The 16,294-nt window shown below is 38.2% G+C and overlaps 7 protein-coding genes across 7 annotated transcripts in view; 6 read left to right on the forward strand and 1 right to left on the reverse strand.

The window, feature by feature from the left end:
- The window catches only part of LOC134816333 (protein HID1-like), a 58,479-nt gene that overhangs the window by 7,108 nt on the left and 35,077 nt on the right, over positions 1-16,294 (reverse strand). The gene's annotated exons all lie outside the window — the stretch shown is intronic.
- Positions 4,487-5,192, forward strand: LOC134816340 (uncharacterized). Its single transcript, XM_063825139.1, has 2 exons — positions 4,487-4,662; positions 4,814-5,192. The coding sequence occupies exons 1-2, from the start codon at positions 4,498-4,500 to the stop codon at positions 4,976-4,978; spliced, it is 330 nt and encodes a 109-aa protein (XP_063681209.1). The 5' UTR covers positions 4,487-4,497; the 3' UTR covers positions 4,979-5,192.
- Positions 5,367-7,660, forward strand: LOC134816335 (uncharacterized). Its single transcript, XM_063825134.1, has 6 exons — positions 5,367-5,440; positions 5,552-5,707; positions 5,855-5,955; positions 6,155-6,422; positions 7,006-7,130; positions 7,282-7,660. Exons 1-6 carry the CDS (start codon positions 5,398-5,400, stop codon positions 7,444-7,446), a joined length of 858 nt encoding a protein of 285 aa, XP_063681204.1. The 5' UTR covers positions 5,367-5,397; the 3' UTR covers positions 7,447-7,660.
- On the forward strand, positions 7,858-10,425 carry LOC134816336 (uncharacterized). The gene is made up of 6 exons (XM_063825135.1): positions 7,858-7,914; positions 8,026-8,181; positions 8,302-8,402; positions 8,601-8,868; positions 9,771-9,895; positions 10,047-10,425. Exons 1-6 carry the CDS (start codon positions 7,872-7,874, stop codon positions 10,209-10,211), a joined length of 858 nt encoding a protein of 285 aa, XP_063681205.1. The 5' UTR covers positions 7,858-7,871; the 3' UTR covers positions 10,212-10,425.
- On the forward strand, positions 10,623-12,362 carry LOC134816805 (uncharacterized). The gene is made up of 5 exons (XM_063825799.1): positions 10,623-10,679; positions 10,791-10,946; positions 11,067-11,167; positions 11,366-11,633; positions 12,217-12,362. The coding sequence occupies exons 1-5, from the start codon at positions 10,637-10,639 to the stop codon at positions 12,360-12,362; spliced, it is 714 nt and encodes a 237-aa protein (XP_063681869.1). The 5' UTR covers positions 10,623-10,636.
- Positions 12,631-13,336, forward strand: LOC134816339 (uncharacterized). The gene is made up of 2 exons (XM_063825138.1): positions 12,631-12,806; positions 12,958-13,336. Exons 1-2 carry the CDS (start codon positions 12,642-12,644, stop codon positions 13,120-13,122), a joined length of 330 nt encoding a protein of 109 aa, XP_063681208.1. The 5' UTR covers positions 12,631-12,641; the 3' UTR covers positions 13,123-13,336.
- LOC134816337 (uncharacterized) lies at positions 13,534-16,101 on the forward strand. The gene is made up of 6 exons (XM_063825136.1): positions 13,534-13,590; positions 13,702-13,857; positions 13,978-14,078; positions 14,277-14,544; positions 15,447-15,571; positions 15,723-16,101. Exons 1-6 carry the CDS (start codon positions 13,548-13,550, stop codon positions 15,885-15,887), a joined length of 858 nt encoding a protein of 285 aa, XP_063681206.1. The 5' UTR covers positions 13,534-13,547; the 3' UTR covers positions 15,888-16,101.

Genomic DNA, 16,294 nt, shown 5'->3' on the forward strand with positions numbered 1-16,294 from the left:
CACCGTGATGTGGCTGATGAGGGTTGTTGTGACCCGACCCAGTCTGATAGCCTGGTGTTTGGTGATGGCTATCATGATAACGATGTTGCCGAGGAGGGAGGCGACCAGCATGGTGCATCTCCAGGTGAAGACGAGAAAGGTTCTCACGGTACACCAGTCTCCGAACAGGGTCCGGTTGTTCTCCGGTAACATCAGTCTGTGAACTTAGTGTTCGTGTGTTATTTATATAGTCACTTACTTCCGACATTCAACGTAAAAAGCTCAAAAACTATAAATTCAATTAATCGGCAACATCTCTATAATGTAAATGCATATTATCATGACTGTATAGTGTATAGTACAAATTTCTAACAGACGAGTGGTTTCATTGCTATGGTTTTGGCATGAGGTACTCATAGCAAAATCAAATCATGCCCCACTTTATGTTTAACAAGATGGTACCCCAAAGATAGCTCTTGTATTTCTAATAGAGACGGGATTTAATATGGGACGGTTCTTTGACGTACTTCAATCTTCAACAACGATTAGGCTGACGGGACGAACAATTGCATCGTAATATTCCTTATACCGGATAGAGACTTAACTACTTGTAGTTGTGGAACCAAATTTATAACACAGATCCACATTACATTCACGAAACTTATTTGTAAGGATTAAGCAGGTTATAGGAATTATAACGGTAGAAGAGATACTAAAAACTGGGTAAACCTATTTTATCTGGAACATAACTCATGCAATGACTTTATACGATATTTTAATGCTACACGCTCCGCTAAGATACTACTGAGTTGCAAATTTTATATCGAGTCGAGCAATCAAAATTTAACAAAATTACTAACGATATACCTCACCAGATTATAATATCAAGAAGTTTACTCAACAATTTGCGTCGCAACGCAGAATACGATGCTACGTGCTGAGCAATTTAATGAGCAATTTAAATGAAATCTGGACCAGGCGAGAGTCGTTCACATTAATTTCATTCACAGTTATGTGGTTTAATTTAACTATAAAACACGCTGAGTTATATAATTATAGTCGTCTAGGGGAGGGTTGAGTTGTTAGCATATTAAACAGCGAAAGGATTTAATACGATGACATCTTTGACCACAATTACGGTAATGTACTTTATTCACAGCGACAAAAAGTCATAGAACGTTTTAATTGTCAGAATTTTCGTCAAATCAAAATTTGGCAGGACAGATCTTCTCTAAATATTCTTTAGTTTGTGCCTGACTAGTTTTAGGGTAACCCGGCCCCATAACAAATGTGGAAGGAGATCCAAGATAGATTTTGAGCTACGTAAAATGGCCAGTTTCGGTAAATCACGATTCAAAATTGTGCGTGCAATAGCATTACACAATACACATCGATATTCATTAGTCATTAACCTACGAGACTTCCTACTCCTCAGTCCTCAGCTGAAAACGATTTACACATGTATTTTGAAAGCTCCTGCTGAACAAACATTTCGTATCTTTAAACAAACGGCCCCTCTAGGTCCTACTCCTCATAGTCGACAAAATTTGTCCCAATTTATGTGGTTTGTCAGCTGTCGCTAGAACACTATCATTTCCATTAATCCGAAAGATATCCTTCCCCTAGTAGTGAAAGAGCAACGGCTCAATCTTAAACAATAATCTCAGAATGTCTGTCTGTCTGTCTGTCTGTCTGTCTGTCTGTCTGTCTGTCGGTCGGTCGGTCTGTCTGTCTGTCTGTCTGTCTGTCTGTATGTCTGTCTGTCTGTCTGTCTGTCTGTCTGTCTGTCTGTCTGTCTGTCTGTCTGTCTGTCTGTCTGTCTGTCTGTCTGTCTGTATGTCTGTCTGTCTGTATGTATGTCTATTGTCTGTGCGCGTGTAATTTCCGAGCGGCTTAATCAAGAAAACGGTAAGATTTACGGAACTGGTTTTTTCGGTATAGTGCCGAGAATCTTCTGACAAAGCCAAATGATAAAGGTTTTTTTAAATCGGTCGTTGGTTTAATTGATGGTTTTGTACCACAAATGTGACATAACATGGATCACGTTTTCTCCCTCCTCGCTCTCTGAATAGGCAGCGTTGGTACATAAATCATTGCAGAGTAAAAACAATAGAAAGAGCACCTTTGATCTAGGCGAGATACTGGCCGAGGCGGGGTTTGATTAGTTTTAAGAAGGAAAGTCTTTTTAAAATTATTTGTCAGTGCAGTGGTTACTATTACTAAACGATATTTTAATGTTACACGTTCCGATAAGATATCACTGAGTTGAAAATTACCTAAAGTTTAGGAGTCAAATTTAATGTATAAAACTTTCTTAGATTCAGTATTAAATTGAAGTTAAATTGTAGCTGAAGTTGCCGAGTTGTAAATTATAATAGTGTTAAAATTTGTAAGTGAAAATTAGGCATTACCCGGAAAAGGAGTCTAAGATAAGGAGAAAATGATTACATAACATTGTTCATGAACTAATTTGCGTTGCAAACTGTTTTTATCAAAAGTAGGTACTTTTGTAAAATTCAAGCGTACTCCATTTTACCAGTTTATAAGAATTTCACATGAAACGAATAGAACTTAAATCACGAATCTAAATTGAAATAGCACTACACATATTACACGCTGACCTCCACAGACCCACAATTTGGGCAGGATGAATATTTGTTGGTAAAGACTTAGAGGTATCGAGCATCTGCACTGGTAGATCTCTTTAGAAAATGTGATAATTTCCGTGATCCACCAAATCGTAACTCCCGGCCCCCTTAAAGGCAAACCTCAATTAGGTTGATATAGTCCAACTGTGAATTATTTTATTTGGGCGATTTTCTTAAAGAAGGAGGTGCGATTCGAAATCAATTTTTTCATATAGAATTTGAGACAGTATATTGATTAGTGAATGCTGAATAGTAGTAAAACGCCTCCGATTAGAAAGAAATATTGCAGGATTTGAAAGGATTGCTCGAAGGATTAAACGTGTCAGAAAGGTTGATTTAATAAGACCTGTTATCGCAATTTTTATTTTCAACTTGAATTCAGTTAGGGTTCTTTGTATAATTTGGTTCTTTATATAATTATTTTCGCACTAGGTACTGAGTATAAGCTCCACTAATAGTAGAAGTGTTGTGAACACCGCTGATAATTGCTATTTTTGCCCTATTTTTTGTTCAATAGTCGTCAAAATATTCCGATCATATTTATAAGTTGTTATTTATAAAATTTCGATTGTCGAACGTGTTTAGATCTTTTGACAGTGCAAATATTTGTTAATGCTACTTTATTATAAGTTTGTAAGAAATGAGAAATATTAATTTATAACAACTTCCCATTGAGTCAATGTTCGGAATCAAACTGTATTAATTAATCTTTAGTGTAACAATTGTACATCAAAATAGGTATGTACCATTCAACTCTGAGCTATAATTATTGAAAATTTCTAACATTTGACTCAGAATCAATTTCACGTTAGTGCTGATGTTTTGATGCAGTATGAATCATGCAATAGGGTCACTGTTATTCCATTTCAGATAATCATTCAAAGAACTCAAACCCTTGGCGATTTAATGATTAGTTTAGACAAGTTATGCTAATTCTAACAATTTCCACATGTGTGAGCATGACACAGTTTTTCATTGTAGAACATGATGTTGCTTCAAGAGCACGAAGGTTCAACCGTATTAGACTCTTAGTAGCCATTTAAACATGAGCATTAGAATTAGGATAAAACACATGAAATTTAGACATTTGACAGCTGTTACAGTGTTTCACTGAATCAGAGTCTCAACCCTGTTAGCGTAATGAAAAAACAAACAATTTAAAATTACGAAAACCGAACCCAACTTCTAGTATAACCTAGAACTCTCGTATATACCCTAATTCTATCGTCCCCTAAGTTCAGCTCTGAATCAATTGCATTTAATTTCCATCTTTGAGCATAATAAAATCCATTGATCACAAAACCCTCAGACAATATATAGTTATTGTGATTACATAACTGTCCACTATCAATTAAGGAATACTGTTTCAACCAGACCTATCCTGACCAATCTGCATTAAGAGGTAATTGATTTAATCAAACCTTATTCTGGTCAGAACTCCAATTGTAATTATTTATTTTAAACTCCAGCCAAAGATCCAAATGTCTTGCATTCGCCATATATCAGGTAATGGTTTCATTCTAGGTTGAATGGTCCACAAATTTCTGAAGCAATAGTAAAAAATGACATGTGTCTCCAACTTGACCATAACGTTATAGCGAAAAATTGGATTTTTGGCTTTGCAGATATGTGAAAATTCACATAATATTATACATGATATTTTGGGCAGGGGCGGTACTAGAAGCCTTTCCGTGGGTGCAATATTCTCGCAAAACCACATTTATGTACAATTTATGATGCAATATAAGCCCTGAAATGCTCATATTCAGTATCTAGACTATCGGAACGGACGGATTCGGCTGTGGTTAAGATTTTTAAATTATCAGTTCACAATAATTCGCATCCTTGCCAAGGTTCGGATATAAATGGGATGGTAAACACCACTGTCTCAAAATACGTCTTTATTTCAGATCTGAGCTCTGGAGTGAGGGAAAAACGATCAGCTGGTTACGGTTTTGGGGGAGGCTACGATTTCGGTTGGAAGAGGTCCCTCACTGACTTTGATGGATTTAACTTTAATCTATCCGATATCGAGGTAACAGAAATTAAAACAGCAGAAATCACCACTTCTTCTATACTAGAGTTCCAGTTCCACCACTATATCCAAATCAGATTAATAATGCAAATTCTCTACTATACCTTATCTCTAGGATATTACCCTTGTAATACATATCTACAATCCGCAGCTGCTGCAAGACGTAGCGGAGAAGCTGGTAGACGGTGAGCAAGTAATGACAGAGCACGTCGACAGTGCAGAACACTGGAAGCTGTGGAGAAAGATGGTGAAGCACGGTATGGAAGAGTCAGGATACTATGACCTGGCCGTGTTCATGTTCTGTATGCTCAACTAGACCGGAACTCTGTGGTTTGATCTGATGATGGGACTCGGACATTGTTGTAAACTGTTGTAAACTGCTGTAAGCTGCTGTAAACTTTACCGATTCGTTTTTGTAAACTAACTTTGACCCCTGTTTAAGATTTCGGGGATATTCGCTTGATGCTTGAACTTTTTTTTATTTTGGTCTTAAATGTGCAAATGCAAAAATTATTTAATTTATGAACTTATTTCACTTGTTTGATTCCAAATGGGGCAAATTTGCCTGAAATGTATATGACCTAAAAGTCCTAACAAATACTTGAGACGGAAAAATTCGTATTGTTTATTAAATTTTACGATAATGATCTTTGACTAATGTCCATTGTCCAGACTCTCTGAGCAGCAAAATATTATATTATTTAATTAACATGTCCCTACTATTATAGGAATATCATGTTGATAACTCTGATTTTCCTGATCGGATCTGCAAGTGCAGGTAATGAATTCTAGTCGCCGAATTATGTCAGTCAGAATTAGTCCATTGTAAATTTATATTTATTTTAACTATGCAAACACCAAAGTTCATCGCATAATGGTTATGTTTCAGTTCCTACCCGACAAGAATGCCCCAGAATCCTGGAGACAGCCGGAGTATCCGAAACCTTCGCACAGATGGTAGCCCATAGCATCCATTCTTTGACTTTAGAAGACATCCGATACTTCTTCAAGGAGAATGCTACGGAAGAAAACGGCATTCCAACCGGTTAGTTGCAGCCACTGCTTAAGATGCTGAGCTATTGGAATGTAAATTCTTAAAGTCATTTTTATTAATTGTAGGATTCATAGAATGACAACAGGAGACAATATAACTATAAGAATATAACTATAAGATTATAATGAACTATTTCAGTGAACACGGATTTGGCGACTGACATCAGAGTTCTCCCTAACGCACCGTTAGCTGGGTATGATGACGACTTTTCAACAAGGAGCATGAAAACCTTTGACTTGGTGAGTTTGATATTAAATAATCTACGGCAGATCCCGTAACCCTAAACTTATCTATTGTATTGATTAATAGTGTCGTGCTCTGCGGGGATATATTACCCGTACCACAAATAAGAACTGACCGGTCGGTCCCTATCTACAAGTTATGCCCCTCATTCCACGAATCAGACTCGTTTGCGATATATTACCAATTATTGTGCAGGTGATGAGGAACATGAACCGAACTTGGTGGGGTATCACGAACTACGACACCCTCGACAAGCTGACCCATGCCTTCCACATGGCTGAGATCTGGGACAAGACCGCCGAGCAGTATACAATGGTAGAGAAACTGCTAGACCCACAGTCTGACCTATGCGACTGTGTGACCGACATTGAAGACAACGATGTGCTGAACTACCTGAATCTTCTGGCTTTCAAGATCAAGTACCCTGGTATTACTTCTGGCAACAAGACTCTCACAGATAATTGTAAGTGTTATAGTGACTCATGCACCAAATCTGTCCAGCCCAAATGACTTCACAGCTAGTTCAGTGACCATCTTGCGCACCATTTTCAGACCAAACCAAATGTTTTTGAGAACATCTAATATTCATAATTGCAGATTTTTCTAAAATTTCGATAGGAATGTGTTAGGATCTTTTGGACAAGTGCAAAATATTTGTAACTAGCACATTTATATATAATTTGTGAAGAAACTGAGAAACATGTACCTTAAAATACTTCCCATAACGTTATAGCGAAAAATTGGATTTTTGGCTTTGCAGATAATGTGAAAATTCACATAATATTATACATGATATTTTGGGCAGGGGCGGTACTAGAAGCCTTTCCGTGGGTGCAATATTCTCGCAAAACCACATTTATGTACAATTTATGATGCAATATAAGCCCTGAAATGCTCATATTCAGTATCTAGACTATCGGAACGGACGGATTCGGCTGTGGTTAAGATTTTTAAATTATCAGTTCACAATAATTCGCATCCTTGCCAAGGTTCGGATATAAATGGGATGGTAAACACCACTGTCTCAAAATACGTCTTTATTTCAGATCTGAGCTCTGGAGTGAGGGAAAAACGATCAGCTGGTTACGGTTTTGGGGGAGGCTACGATTTCGGTTGGAAGAGGTCCCTCACTGACTTTGATGGATTTAACTTTAATCTATCCGATATCGAGGTAACAGAAATTAAAACAGCAGAAATCACCACTTCTTCTATACTAGAGTTCCAGTTCCACCACTATATCCAAATCAGATTAATAATGCAAATTCTCTACTATACCTTATCTCTAGGATATTACCCTTGTAATACATATCTACAATCCGCAGCTGCTGCAAGACGTAGCGGAGAAGCTGGTAGACGGTGAGCAAGTAATGACAGAGCACGTCGACAGTGCAGAACACTGGAAGCTGTGGAGAAAGATGGTGAAGCACGGTATGGAAGAGTCAGGATACTATGACCTGGCCGTGTTCATGTTCTGTATGCTCAACTAGACCGGAACTCTGTGGTTTGATCTGATGATGGGACTCGGACATTGTTGTAAACTGTTGTAAACTGCTGTAAGCTGCTGTAAACTTTACCGATTCGTTTTTGTAAACTAACTTTGACCCCTGTTTAAGATTTCGGGGATATTCGCTTGATGCTTGAACTTTTTTTTATTTTGGTCTTAAATGTGCAAATGCAAAAATTATTTAATTTATGAACTTATTTCACTTGTTTGATTCCAAATGGGGCAAATTTGCCTGAAATGTATATGACCTAAAAGTCCTAACAAATACTTGAGACGGAAAAATTCGTATTGTTTATTAAATTTTACGATAATGATCTTTGACTAATGTCCATTGTCCAGACTCTCTGAGCAGCAAAATATTATATTATTTAATTAACATGTCCCTACTATTATAGGAATATCATTATCATGTTGATAACTCTGATTTTCCTGATCGGAGCTGCAAGTGCAGGTAATGAATTCTAGTCGCCGAATTATGTCAGTCAGAATTAGTCCATTGTAAATTTATATTTATTTTAACTATGCAAACACCAAAGTTCATCGCATAATGGTTATGTTTCAGTTCCTACCCGACAAGAATGCCCCAGAATCCTGGAGACAGCCGGAGTATCCGAAACCTTCGCACAGATGGTAGCCCATAGCATCCATTCTTTGACTTTAGAAGACATCCGATACTTCTTCAAGGAGAATACTACGGAAGAAAACGGCATTCCAACCGGTTAGTTGCAGCCACTGCTTAAGATGATGAGCTATTGGAATGTAAATTCTTGAAGTCATTTTTTATTAATTGTAGGATTCATAGAATGACAACAGAAGACATTATAATGAACTATTTCAGTGAACATGGATTTGGCGACTGACATCAGAGTTCTCCCTAACGCACCGTTAGCTGGGTATGATGACGACTTTTCAACAAGGAGCATGAAAACCTTTGACTTGGTGAGTTTGATATTAAATAATCTACGGCAGATCCCGTAACCCTAAACTTATCTATTGTATTGATTAATAGTGTCGTGCTCTGCGGGATATATTACCCGTACCACAAATAAGAACTGACCGGTCGGTCCCTATCTACAAGTTATGCCCCTCATTCCACGAATCAGACTCGTTTGCAATATATTACCAATTATTGTGCAGGTGATGAGGAACATGAACCGAACTTGGTGGGGTATCACGAACTACGACACCCTCGACAAGCTGACCCATGCCTTCCACATGGCTGAGATCTGGGACAAGACCGCCGAGCAGTATACAATGGTAGAGAAACTGCTAGACCCACAGTCTGACCTATGCGACTGTGTGACCGACATTGAAGACAACGATGTGCTGAACTACCTGAATCTTCTGGCTTTCAAGATCAAGTACCCTGGTATTACTTCTGGCAACAAGACTCTCACAGATAATTGTAAGTGTTATAGTGACTCATGCACCAAATCTGTCCAGCCCAAATGACTTCACAGCTAGTTCAGTGACCATCTTGCGCACCATTTTCAGACCAAACCAAATGTTTTTGAGAACATCTAATATTCATAATTGCAGATTTTTCTAAAATTTCGATAGGAATGTGTTAGGATCTTTTGGACAAGTGCAAAATATTTGTAACTAGCACATTTATATATAATTTGTGAAGAAACTGAGAAACATGTACCTTAAAATACTTCCCATAACGTTATAGCGAAAAATTGGATTTTTGGCTTTGCAGATAATGTGAAAATTCACATAATATTATACATGATATTTTGGGCAGGGGCGGTACTAGAAGCCTTTCCGTGGGTGCAATATTCTCGCAAAACCACATTTATGTACAATTTATGATGCAATATAAGCCCTGAAATGCTCATATTCAGTATCTAGACTATCGGAACGGACGGATTCGGCTGTGGTTAAGATTTTTAAATTATCAGTTAACAATAATTCGCATCCTTGCCAAGGTTCGGATATAAATGGGATGGTAAACACCACTGTCTCAAAATACGTCTTTATTTCAGATCTGAGCTCTGGAGTGAGTGTTGGCTTTGCAGATAATGTGAAAATTCACATAATATTATACATGATATTTTGGGCAGGGGCGGTACTAGAAGCCTTTCCGTGGGTGCAATATTCTCGCAAAACCACATTTATGTACAATTTATGATGCAATATAAGCCCTGAAATGCTCATATTCAGTATCTAGACTATCGGAACGGACGGATTCGGCTGTGGTTAAGATTTTTAAATTATCAGTTAACAATAATTCGCATCCTTGCCAAGGTTCGGATATAAATGGGATGGTAAACACCACTGTCTCAAAATACGTCTTTATTTCAGATCTGAGCTCTGGAGTGAGGGAAAAACGATCAGCTGGTTACGGTTTTGGGGGAGGCTACGATTTCGGTTGGAAGAGGTCCCTCACTGACTTTGATGGATTTAACTTTAATCTATCCGATATCGAGGTAACAGAAATTAAAACAGCAGAAATCACCACTTCTTCTATACTAGAGTTCCAGTTCCACCACTATATCCAAATCAGATTAATAATGCAAATTCTCTACTATACCTTATCTCTAGGATATTACCCTTGTAATACATATCTACAATCCGCAGCTGCTGCAAGACGTAGCGGAGAAGCTGGTAGACGGTGAGCAAGTAATGACAGAGCACGTCGACAGTGCAGAACACTGGAAGCTGTGGAGAAAGATGGTGAAGCACGGTATGGAAGAGTCAGGATACTATGACCTGGCCGTGTTCATGTTCTGTATGCTCAACTAGACCGGAACTCTGTGGTTTGATCTGATGATGGGACTCGGACATTGTTGTAAACTGTTGTAAACTGCTGTAAGCTGCTGTAAACTTTACCGATTCGTTTTTGTAAACTAACTTTGACCCCTGTTTAAGATTTCGGGGATATTCGCTTGATGCTTGAACTTTTTTTTATTTTGGTCTTAAATGTGCAAATGCAAAAATTATTTAATTTATGAACTTATTTCACTTGTTTGATTCCAAATGGGGCAAATTTGCCTGAAATGTATATGACCTAAAAGTCCTAACAAATACTTGAGACGGAAAAATTCGTATTGTTTATTAAATTTTACGATAATGATCTTTGACTAATGTCCATTGTCCAGACTCTCTGAGCAGCAAAATATTATATTATTTAATTAACATGTCCCTACTATTATAGGAATATCATTATCATGTTGATAACTCTGATTTTCCTGATCGGAGCTGCAAGTGCAGGTAATGAATTCTAGTCGCCGAATTATGTCAGTCAGAATTAGTCCATTGTAAATTTATATTTATTTTAACTATGCAAACACCAAAGTTCATCGCATAATGGTTATGTTTCAGTTCCTACCCGACAAGAATGCCCCAGAATCCTGGAGACAGCCGGAGTATCCGAAACCTTCGCACAGATGGTAGCCCATAGCATCCATTCTTTGACTTTAGAAGACATCCGATACTTCTTCAAGGAGAATACTACGGAAGAAAACGGCATTCCAACCGGTTAGTTGCAGCCACTGCTTAAGATGATGAGCTATTGGAATGTAAATTCTTGAAGTCATTTTTTATTAATTGTAGGATTCATAGAATGACAACAGAAGACATTATAATGAACTATTTCAGTGAACATGGATTTGGCGACTGACATCAGAGTTCTCCCTAACGCACCGTTAGCTGGGTATGATGACGACTTTTCAACAAGGAGCATGAAAACCTTTGACTTGGTGAGTTTGATATTAAATAATCTACGGCAGATCCCGTAACCCTAAACTTATCTATTGTATTGATTAATAGTGTCGTGCTCTGCGGGATATATTACCCGTACCACAAATAAGAACTGACCGGTCGGTCCCTATCTACAAGTTATGCCCCTCATTCCACGAATCAGACTCGTTTGCAATATATTACCAATTATTGTGCAGGTGATGAGGAACATGAACCGAACTTGGTGGGGTATCACGAACTACGACACCCTCGACAAGCTGACCCATGCCTTCCACATGGCTGAGATCTGGGACAAGACCGCCGAGCAGTATACAATGGTAGAGAAACTGCTAGACCCACAGTCTGACCTATGCGACTGTGTGACCGACATTGAAGACAACGATGTGCTGAACTACCTGAATCTTCTGGCTTTCAAGATCAAGTACCCTGGTATTACTTCTGGCAACAAGACTCTCACAGATAATTGTAAGTGTTATAGTGACTCATGCACCAAATCTGTCCAGCCCAAATGACTTCACAGCTAGTTCAGTGACCATCTTGCGCACCATTTTCAGACCAAACCAAATGTTTTTGAGAACATCTAATATTCATAATTGCAGATTTTTCTAAAATTTCGATAGGAATGTGTTAGGATCTTTTGGACAAGTGCAAAATATTTGTAACTAGCACATTTATATATAATTTGTGAAGAAACTGAGAAACATGTACCTTAAAATACTTCCCATAACGTTATAGCGAAAAATTGGATTTTTGGCTTTGCAGATAATGTGAAAATTCACATAATATTATACATGATATTTTGGGCAGGGGCGGTACTAGAAGCCTTTCCGTGGGTGCAATATTCTCGCAAAACCACATTTATGTACAATTTATGATGCAATATAAGCCCTGAAATGCTCATATTCAGTATCTAGACTATCGGAACGGACGGATTCGGCTGTGGTTAAGATTTTTAAATTATCAGTTAACAATAATTCGCATCCTTGCCAAGGTTCGGATATAAATGGGATGGTAAACACCACTGTCTCAAAATACGTCTTTATTTCAGATCTGAGCTCTGGAGTGAGTGTTGGCTTTGCAGATAATGTGAAAATTCACATAATATTATACATGATATTTTGGGCAGGGGCGGTACTAGAAGCCTTTCCGTGGGTGCAATATTCTCGCAAAACCACATTTATGTACAATTTATGATGCAATATAAGCCCTGAAATGCTCATATTCAGTATCTAGACTATCGGAACGGACGGATTCGGCTGTGGTTAAGATTTTTGGCATGTCACTTCGCCATATTTGTATGTTTATATAAACAGTAAAGACTGGGCCGTCCCCAGGTTGTATGGAATATGATAAATACGCCATCACGGATCGGGAAATTAAGCGGCCATCCACAAAAGAAAAGCGGCCGCATTTCTTGTTAAATTATCAGTTAACAATAATTCGCATCCTTGCCAAGGTTCGGATATAAATGGGATGGTAAACACCACTGTCTCAAAATACGTCTTTATTTCAGATCTGAGCTCTGGAGTGAGGGAAAAACGATCAGCTGGTTACGGTTTTGGGGGAGGCTACGATTTCGGTTGGAAGAGGTCCCTCACTGACTTTGATGGATTTAACTTTAATCTATCCGATATCGAGGTAACAGAAATTAAAACAGCAGAAATCACCACTTCTTCTATACTAGAGTTCCAGTTCCACCACTATATCCAAATCAGATTAATAATGCAAATTCTCTACTATACCTTATCTCTAGGATATTACCCTTGTAATACATATCTACAATCCGCAGCTGCTGCAAGACGTAGCGGAGAAGCTGGTAGACGGTGAGCAAGTAATGACAGAGCACGTCGACAGTGCAGAACACTGGAAGCTGTGGAGAAAGATGGTGAAGCACGGTATGGAAGAGTCAGGATACTATGACCTGGCCGTGTTCATGTTCTGTATGCTCAACTAGACCGGAACTCTGTGGTTTGATCTGATGATGGGACTCGGACATTGTTGTAAACTGTTGTAAACTGCTGTAAGCTGCTGTAAACTTTACCGATTCGTTTTTGTAAACTAACTTTGACCCCTGTTTAAGATTTCGGGGATATTCGCTTGATGCTTGAACTTTTTTTTATTTTGGTCTTAAATGTGCAAATGCAAAAATTATTTAATTTATGAACTTATTTCACTTGTTTGATTCCAAATGGGGCAAATTTGCCTGAAATGTATATGACCTAAAAGTCCTAACAAATACTTGAGACGGAAAAATTCGTATTGTTTATTAAATTTTACGATAATGATCTTTGACTAATGTCCATTGTCCAGACTCTCTGAGCAGCAAAATATTATATTATTTAATTAACATGTCCCTACTATTATAGGAATATCATTATCATGTTGATAACTCTGATTTTCCTGATCGGAGCTGCAAGTGCAGGTAATGAATTCTAGTCGCCGAATTATGTCAGTCAGAATTAGTCCATTGTAAATTTATATTTATTTTAACTATGCAAACACCAAAGTTCATCGCATAATGGTTATGTTTCAGTTCCTACCCGACAAGAATGCCCCAGAATCCTGGAGACAGCCGGAGTATCCGAAACCTTCGCACAGATGGTAGCCCATAGCATCCATTCTTTGACTTTAGAAGACATCCGATACTTCTTCAAGGAGAATACTACGGAAGAAAACGGCATTCCAACCGGTTAGTTGCAGCCACTGCTTAAGATGATGAGCTATTGGAATGTAAATTCTTGAAGTCATTTTTTATTAATTGTAGGATTCATAGAATGACAACAGAAGACATTATAATGAACTATTTCAGTGAACATGGATTTGGCGACTGACATCAGAGTTCTCCCTAACGCACCGTTAGCTGGGTATGATGACGACTTTTCAACAAGGAGCATGAAAACCTTTGACTTGGTGAGTTTGATATTAAATAATCTACGGCAGATCCCGTAACCCTAAACTTATCTATTGTATTGATTAATAGTGTCGTGCTCTGCGGGATATATTACCCGTACCACAAATAAGAACTGACCGGTCGGTCCCTATCTACAAGTTATGCCCCTCATTCCACGAATCAGACTCGTTTGCAATATATTACCAATTATTGTGCAGGTGATGAGGAACATGAACCGAACTTGGTGGGGTATCACGAACTACGACACCCTCGACAAGCTGACCCATGCCTTCCACATGGCTGAGATCTGGGACAAGACCGCCGAGCAGTATACAATGGTAGAGAAACTGCTAGACCCACAGTCTGACCTATGCGACTGTGTGACCGACATTGAAGACAACGATGTGCTGAACTACCTGAATCTTCTGGCTTTCAAGATCAAGTACCCTGGTATTACTTCTGGCAACAAGACTCTCACAGATAATTGTAAGTGTTATAGTGACTCATGCACCAAATCTGTCCAGCCCAAATGACTTCACAGCTAGTTCAGTGACCATCTTGCGCACCATTTTCAGACCAAACCAAATGTTTTTGAGAACATCTAATATTCATAATTGCAGATTTTTCTAAAATTTCGATAGGAATGTGTTAGGATCTTTTGGACAAGTGCAAAATATTTGTAACTAGCACATTTATATATAATTTGTGAAGAAACTGAGAAACATGTACCTTAAAATACTTCCCATAACGTTATAGCGAAAAATTGGATTTTTGGCTTTGCAGATAATGTGAAAATTCACATAATATTATACATGATATTTTGGGCAGGGGCGGTACTAGAAGCCTTTCCGTGGGTGCAATATTCTCGCAAAACCACATTTATGTACAATTTATGATGCAATATAAGCCCTGAAATGCTCATATTCAGTATCTAGACTATCGGAACGGACGGATTCGGCTGTGGTTAAGATTTTTAAATTATCAGTTAACAATAATTCGCATCCTTGCCAAGGTTCGGATATAAATGGGATGGTAAACACCACTGTCTCAAAATACGTCTTTATTTCAGATCTGAGCTCTGGAGTGAGTGTTGGCTTTGCAGATAATGTGAAAATTCACATAATATTATACATGATATTTTGGGCAGGGGCGGTACTAGAAGCCTTTCCGTGGGTGCAATATTCTCGCAAAACCACATTTATGTACAATTTATGATGCAATATAAGCCCTGAAATGCTCATATTCAGTATCTAGACTATCGGAACGGACGGATTCGGCTGTGGTTAAGATTTTTAAATTATCAGTTAACAATAATTCGCATCCTTGCCAAGGTTCGGATATAAATGGGATGGTAAACACCACTGTCTCAAAATACGTCTTTATTTCAGATCTGAGCTCTGGAGTGAGGGAAAAACGATCAGCTGGTTACGGTTTTGGGGGAGGCTACGATTTCGGTTGGAAGAGGTCCCTCACTGACTTTGATGGATTTAACTTTAATCTATCCGATATCGAGGTAACAGAAATTAAAACAGCAGAAATCACCACTTCTTCTATACTAGAGTTCCAGTTCCACCACTATATCCAAATCAGATTAATAATGCAAATTCTCTACTATACCTTATCTCTAGGATATTACCCTTGTAATACATATCTACAATCCGCAGCTGCTGCAAGACGTAGCGGAGAAGCTGGTAGACGGTGAGCAAGTAATGACAGAGCACGTCGACAGTGCAGAACACTGGAAGCTGTGGAGAAAGATGGTGAAGCACGGTATGGAAGAGTCAGGATACTATGACCTGGCCGTGTTCATGTTCTGTATGCTCAACTAGACCGGAACTCTGTGGTTTGATCTGATGATGGGACTCGGACATTGTTGTAAACTGTTGTAAACTGCTGTAAGCTGCTGTAAACTTTACCGATTCGTTTTTGTAAACTAACTTTGACCCCTGTTTAAGATTTCGGGGATATTCGCTTGATGCTTGAACTTTTTTTTATTTTGGTCTTAAATGTGCAAATGCAAAAATTATTTAATTTATGAACTTATTTCACTTGTTTGATTCCAAATGGGGCAAATTTGCCTGAAATGTATATGACCTAAAAGTCCTAACAAATACTTGAGACGGAAAAATTCGTATTGTTTATTAAATTTTACGATAATGATCTTTGACTAATGTCCATTGTCCAGACTCTCTGAGCAGCAAAATATTATATTATTTAATTAACATGTCCCTACTAT

The sequence above is a fragment of the Bolinopsis microptera genome, chromosome 6 (assembly GCF_026151205.1).
Source record: "Bolinopsis microptera isolate Bmic1 chromosome 6, MBARI_Bmic_1.0, whole genome shotgun sequence".
NCBI classification, from domain to species: Eukaryota; Metazoa; Ctenophora; class Tentaculata; order Lobata; family Bolinopsidae; genus Bolinopsis; species Bolinopsis microptera.

Excerpts from the sequence above, each read along its gene's own strand:
- LOC134816339 (XM_063825138.1), top strand. The coding sequence starts at position 12,642 with ATGGTAAACACCACTGTCTCAAAATACGTCTTTATTTCAGATCTGAGC. Across the intron at positions 12,807-12,957 it reads TTAATCTATCCGATATCGAG|CTGCTGCAAGACGTAGCGGA; the intron begins GTAACAGAAATT and ends TACAATCCGCAG.
- LOC134816340 (XM_063825139.1), top strand. The coding sequence starts at position 4,498 with ATGGTAAACACCACTGTCTCAAAATACGTCTTTATTTCAGATCTGAGC. Across the intron at positions 4,663-4,813 it reads TTAATCTATCCGATATCGAG|CTGCTGCAAGACGTAGCGGA; the intron begins GTAACAGAAATT and ends TACAATCCGCAG.
- LOC134816805 (XM_063825799.1), top strand. The coding sequence starts at position 10,637 with ATGTTGATAACTCTGATTTTCCTGATCGGAGCTGCAAGTGCAG. Across the intron at positions 11,168-11,365 it reads GCATGAAAACCTTTGACTTG|GTGATGAGGAACATGAACCG; the intron begins GTGAGTTTGATA and ends ATTATTGTGCAG. Across the intron at positions 11,634-12,216 it reads CAAGACTCTCACAGATAATT|ATCTGAGCTCTGGAGTGAGT; the intron begins GTAAGTGTTATA and ends TCTTTATTTCAG.
- LOC134816335 (XM_063825134.1), top strand. The coding sequence starts at position 5,398 with ATGTTGATAACTCTGATTTTCCTGATCGGATCTGCAAGTGCAG. Across the intron at positions 5,708-5,854 it reads AGAAAACGGCATTCCAACCG|TGAACACGGATTTGGCGACT; the intron begins GTTAGTTGCAGC and ends GAACTATTTCAG. Across the intron at positions 7,131-7,281 it reads TTAATCTATCCGATATCGAG|CTGCTGCAAGACGTAGCGGA; the intron begins GTAACAGAAATT and ends TACAATCCGCAG.
- LOC134816337 (XM_063825136.1), top strand. The coding sequence starts at position 13,548 with ATGTTGATAACTCTGATTTTCCTGATCGGAGCTGCAAGTGCAG. Across the intron at positions 13,591-13,701 it reads GATCGGAGCTGCAAGTGCAG|TTCCTACCCGACAAGAATGC; the intron begins GTAATGAATTCT and ends GTTATGTTTCAG. Across the intron at positions 14,079-14,276 it reads GCATGAAAACCTTTGACTTG|GTGATGAGGAACATGAACCG; the intron begins GTGAGTTTGATA and ends ATTATTGTGCAG.
- LOC134816336 (XM_063825135.1), top strand. The coding sequence starts at position 7,872 with ATGTTGATAACTCTGATTTTCCTGATCGGAGCTGCAAGTGCAG. Across the intron at positions 7,915-8,025 it reads GATCGGAGCTGCAAGTGCAG|TTCCTACCCGACAAGAATGC; the intron begins GTAATGAATTCT and ends GTTATGTTTCAG. Across the intron at positions 8,869-9,770 it reads CAAGACTCTCACAGATAATT|ATCTGAGCTCTGGAGTGAGG; the intron begins GTAAGTGTTATA and ends TCTTTATTTCAG.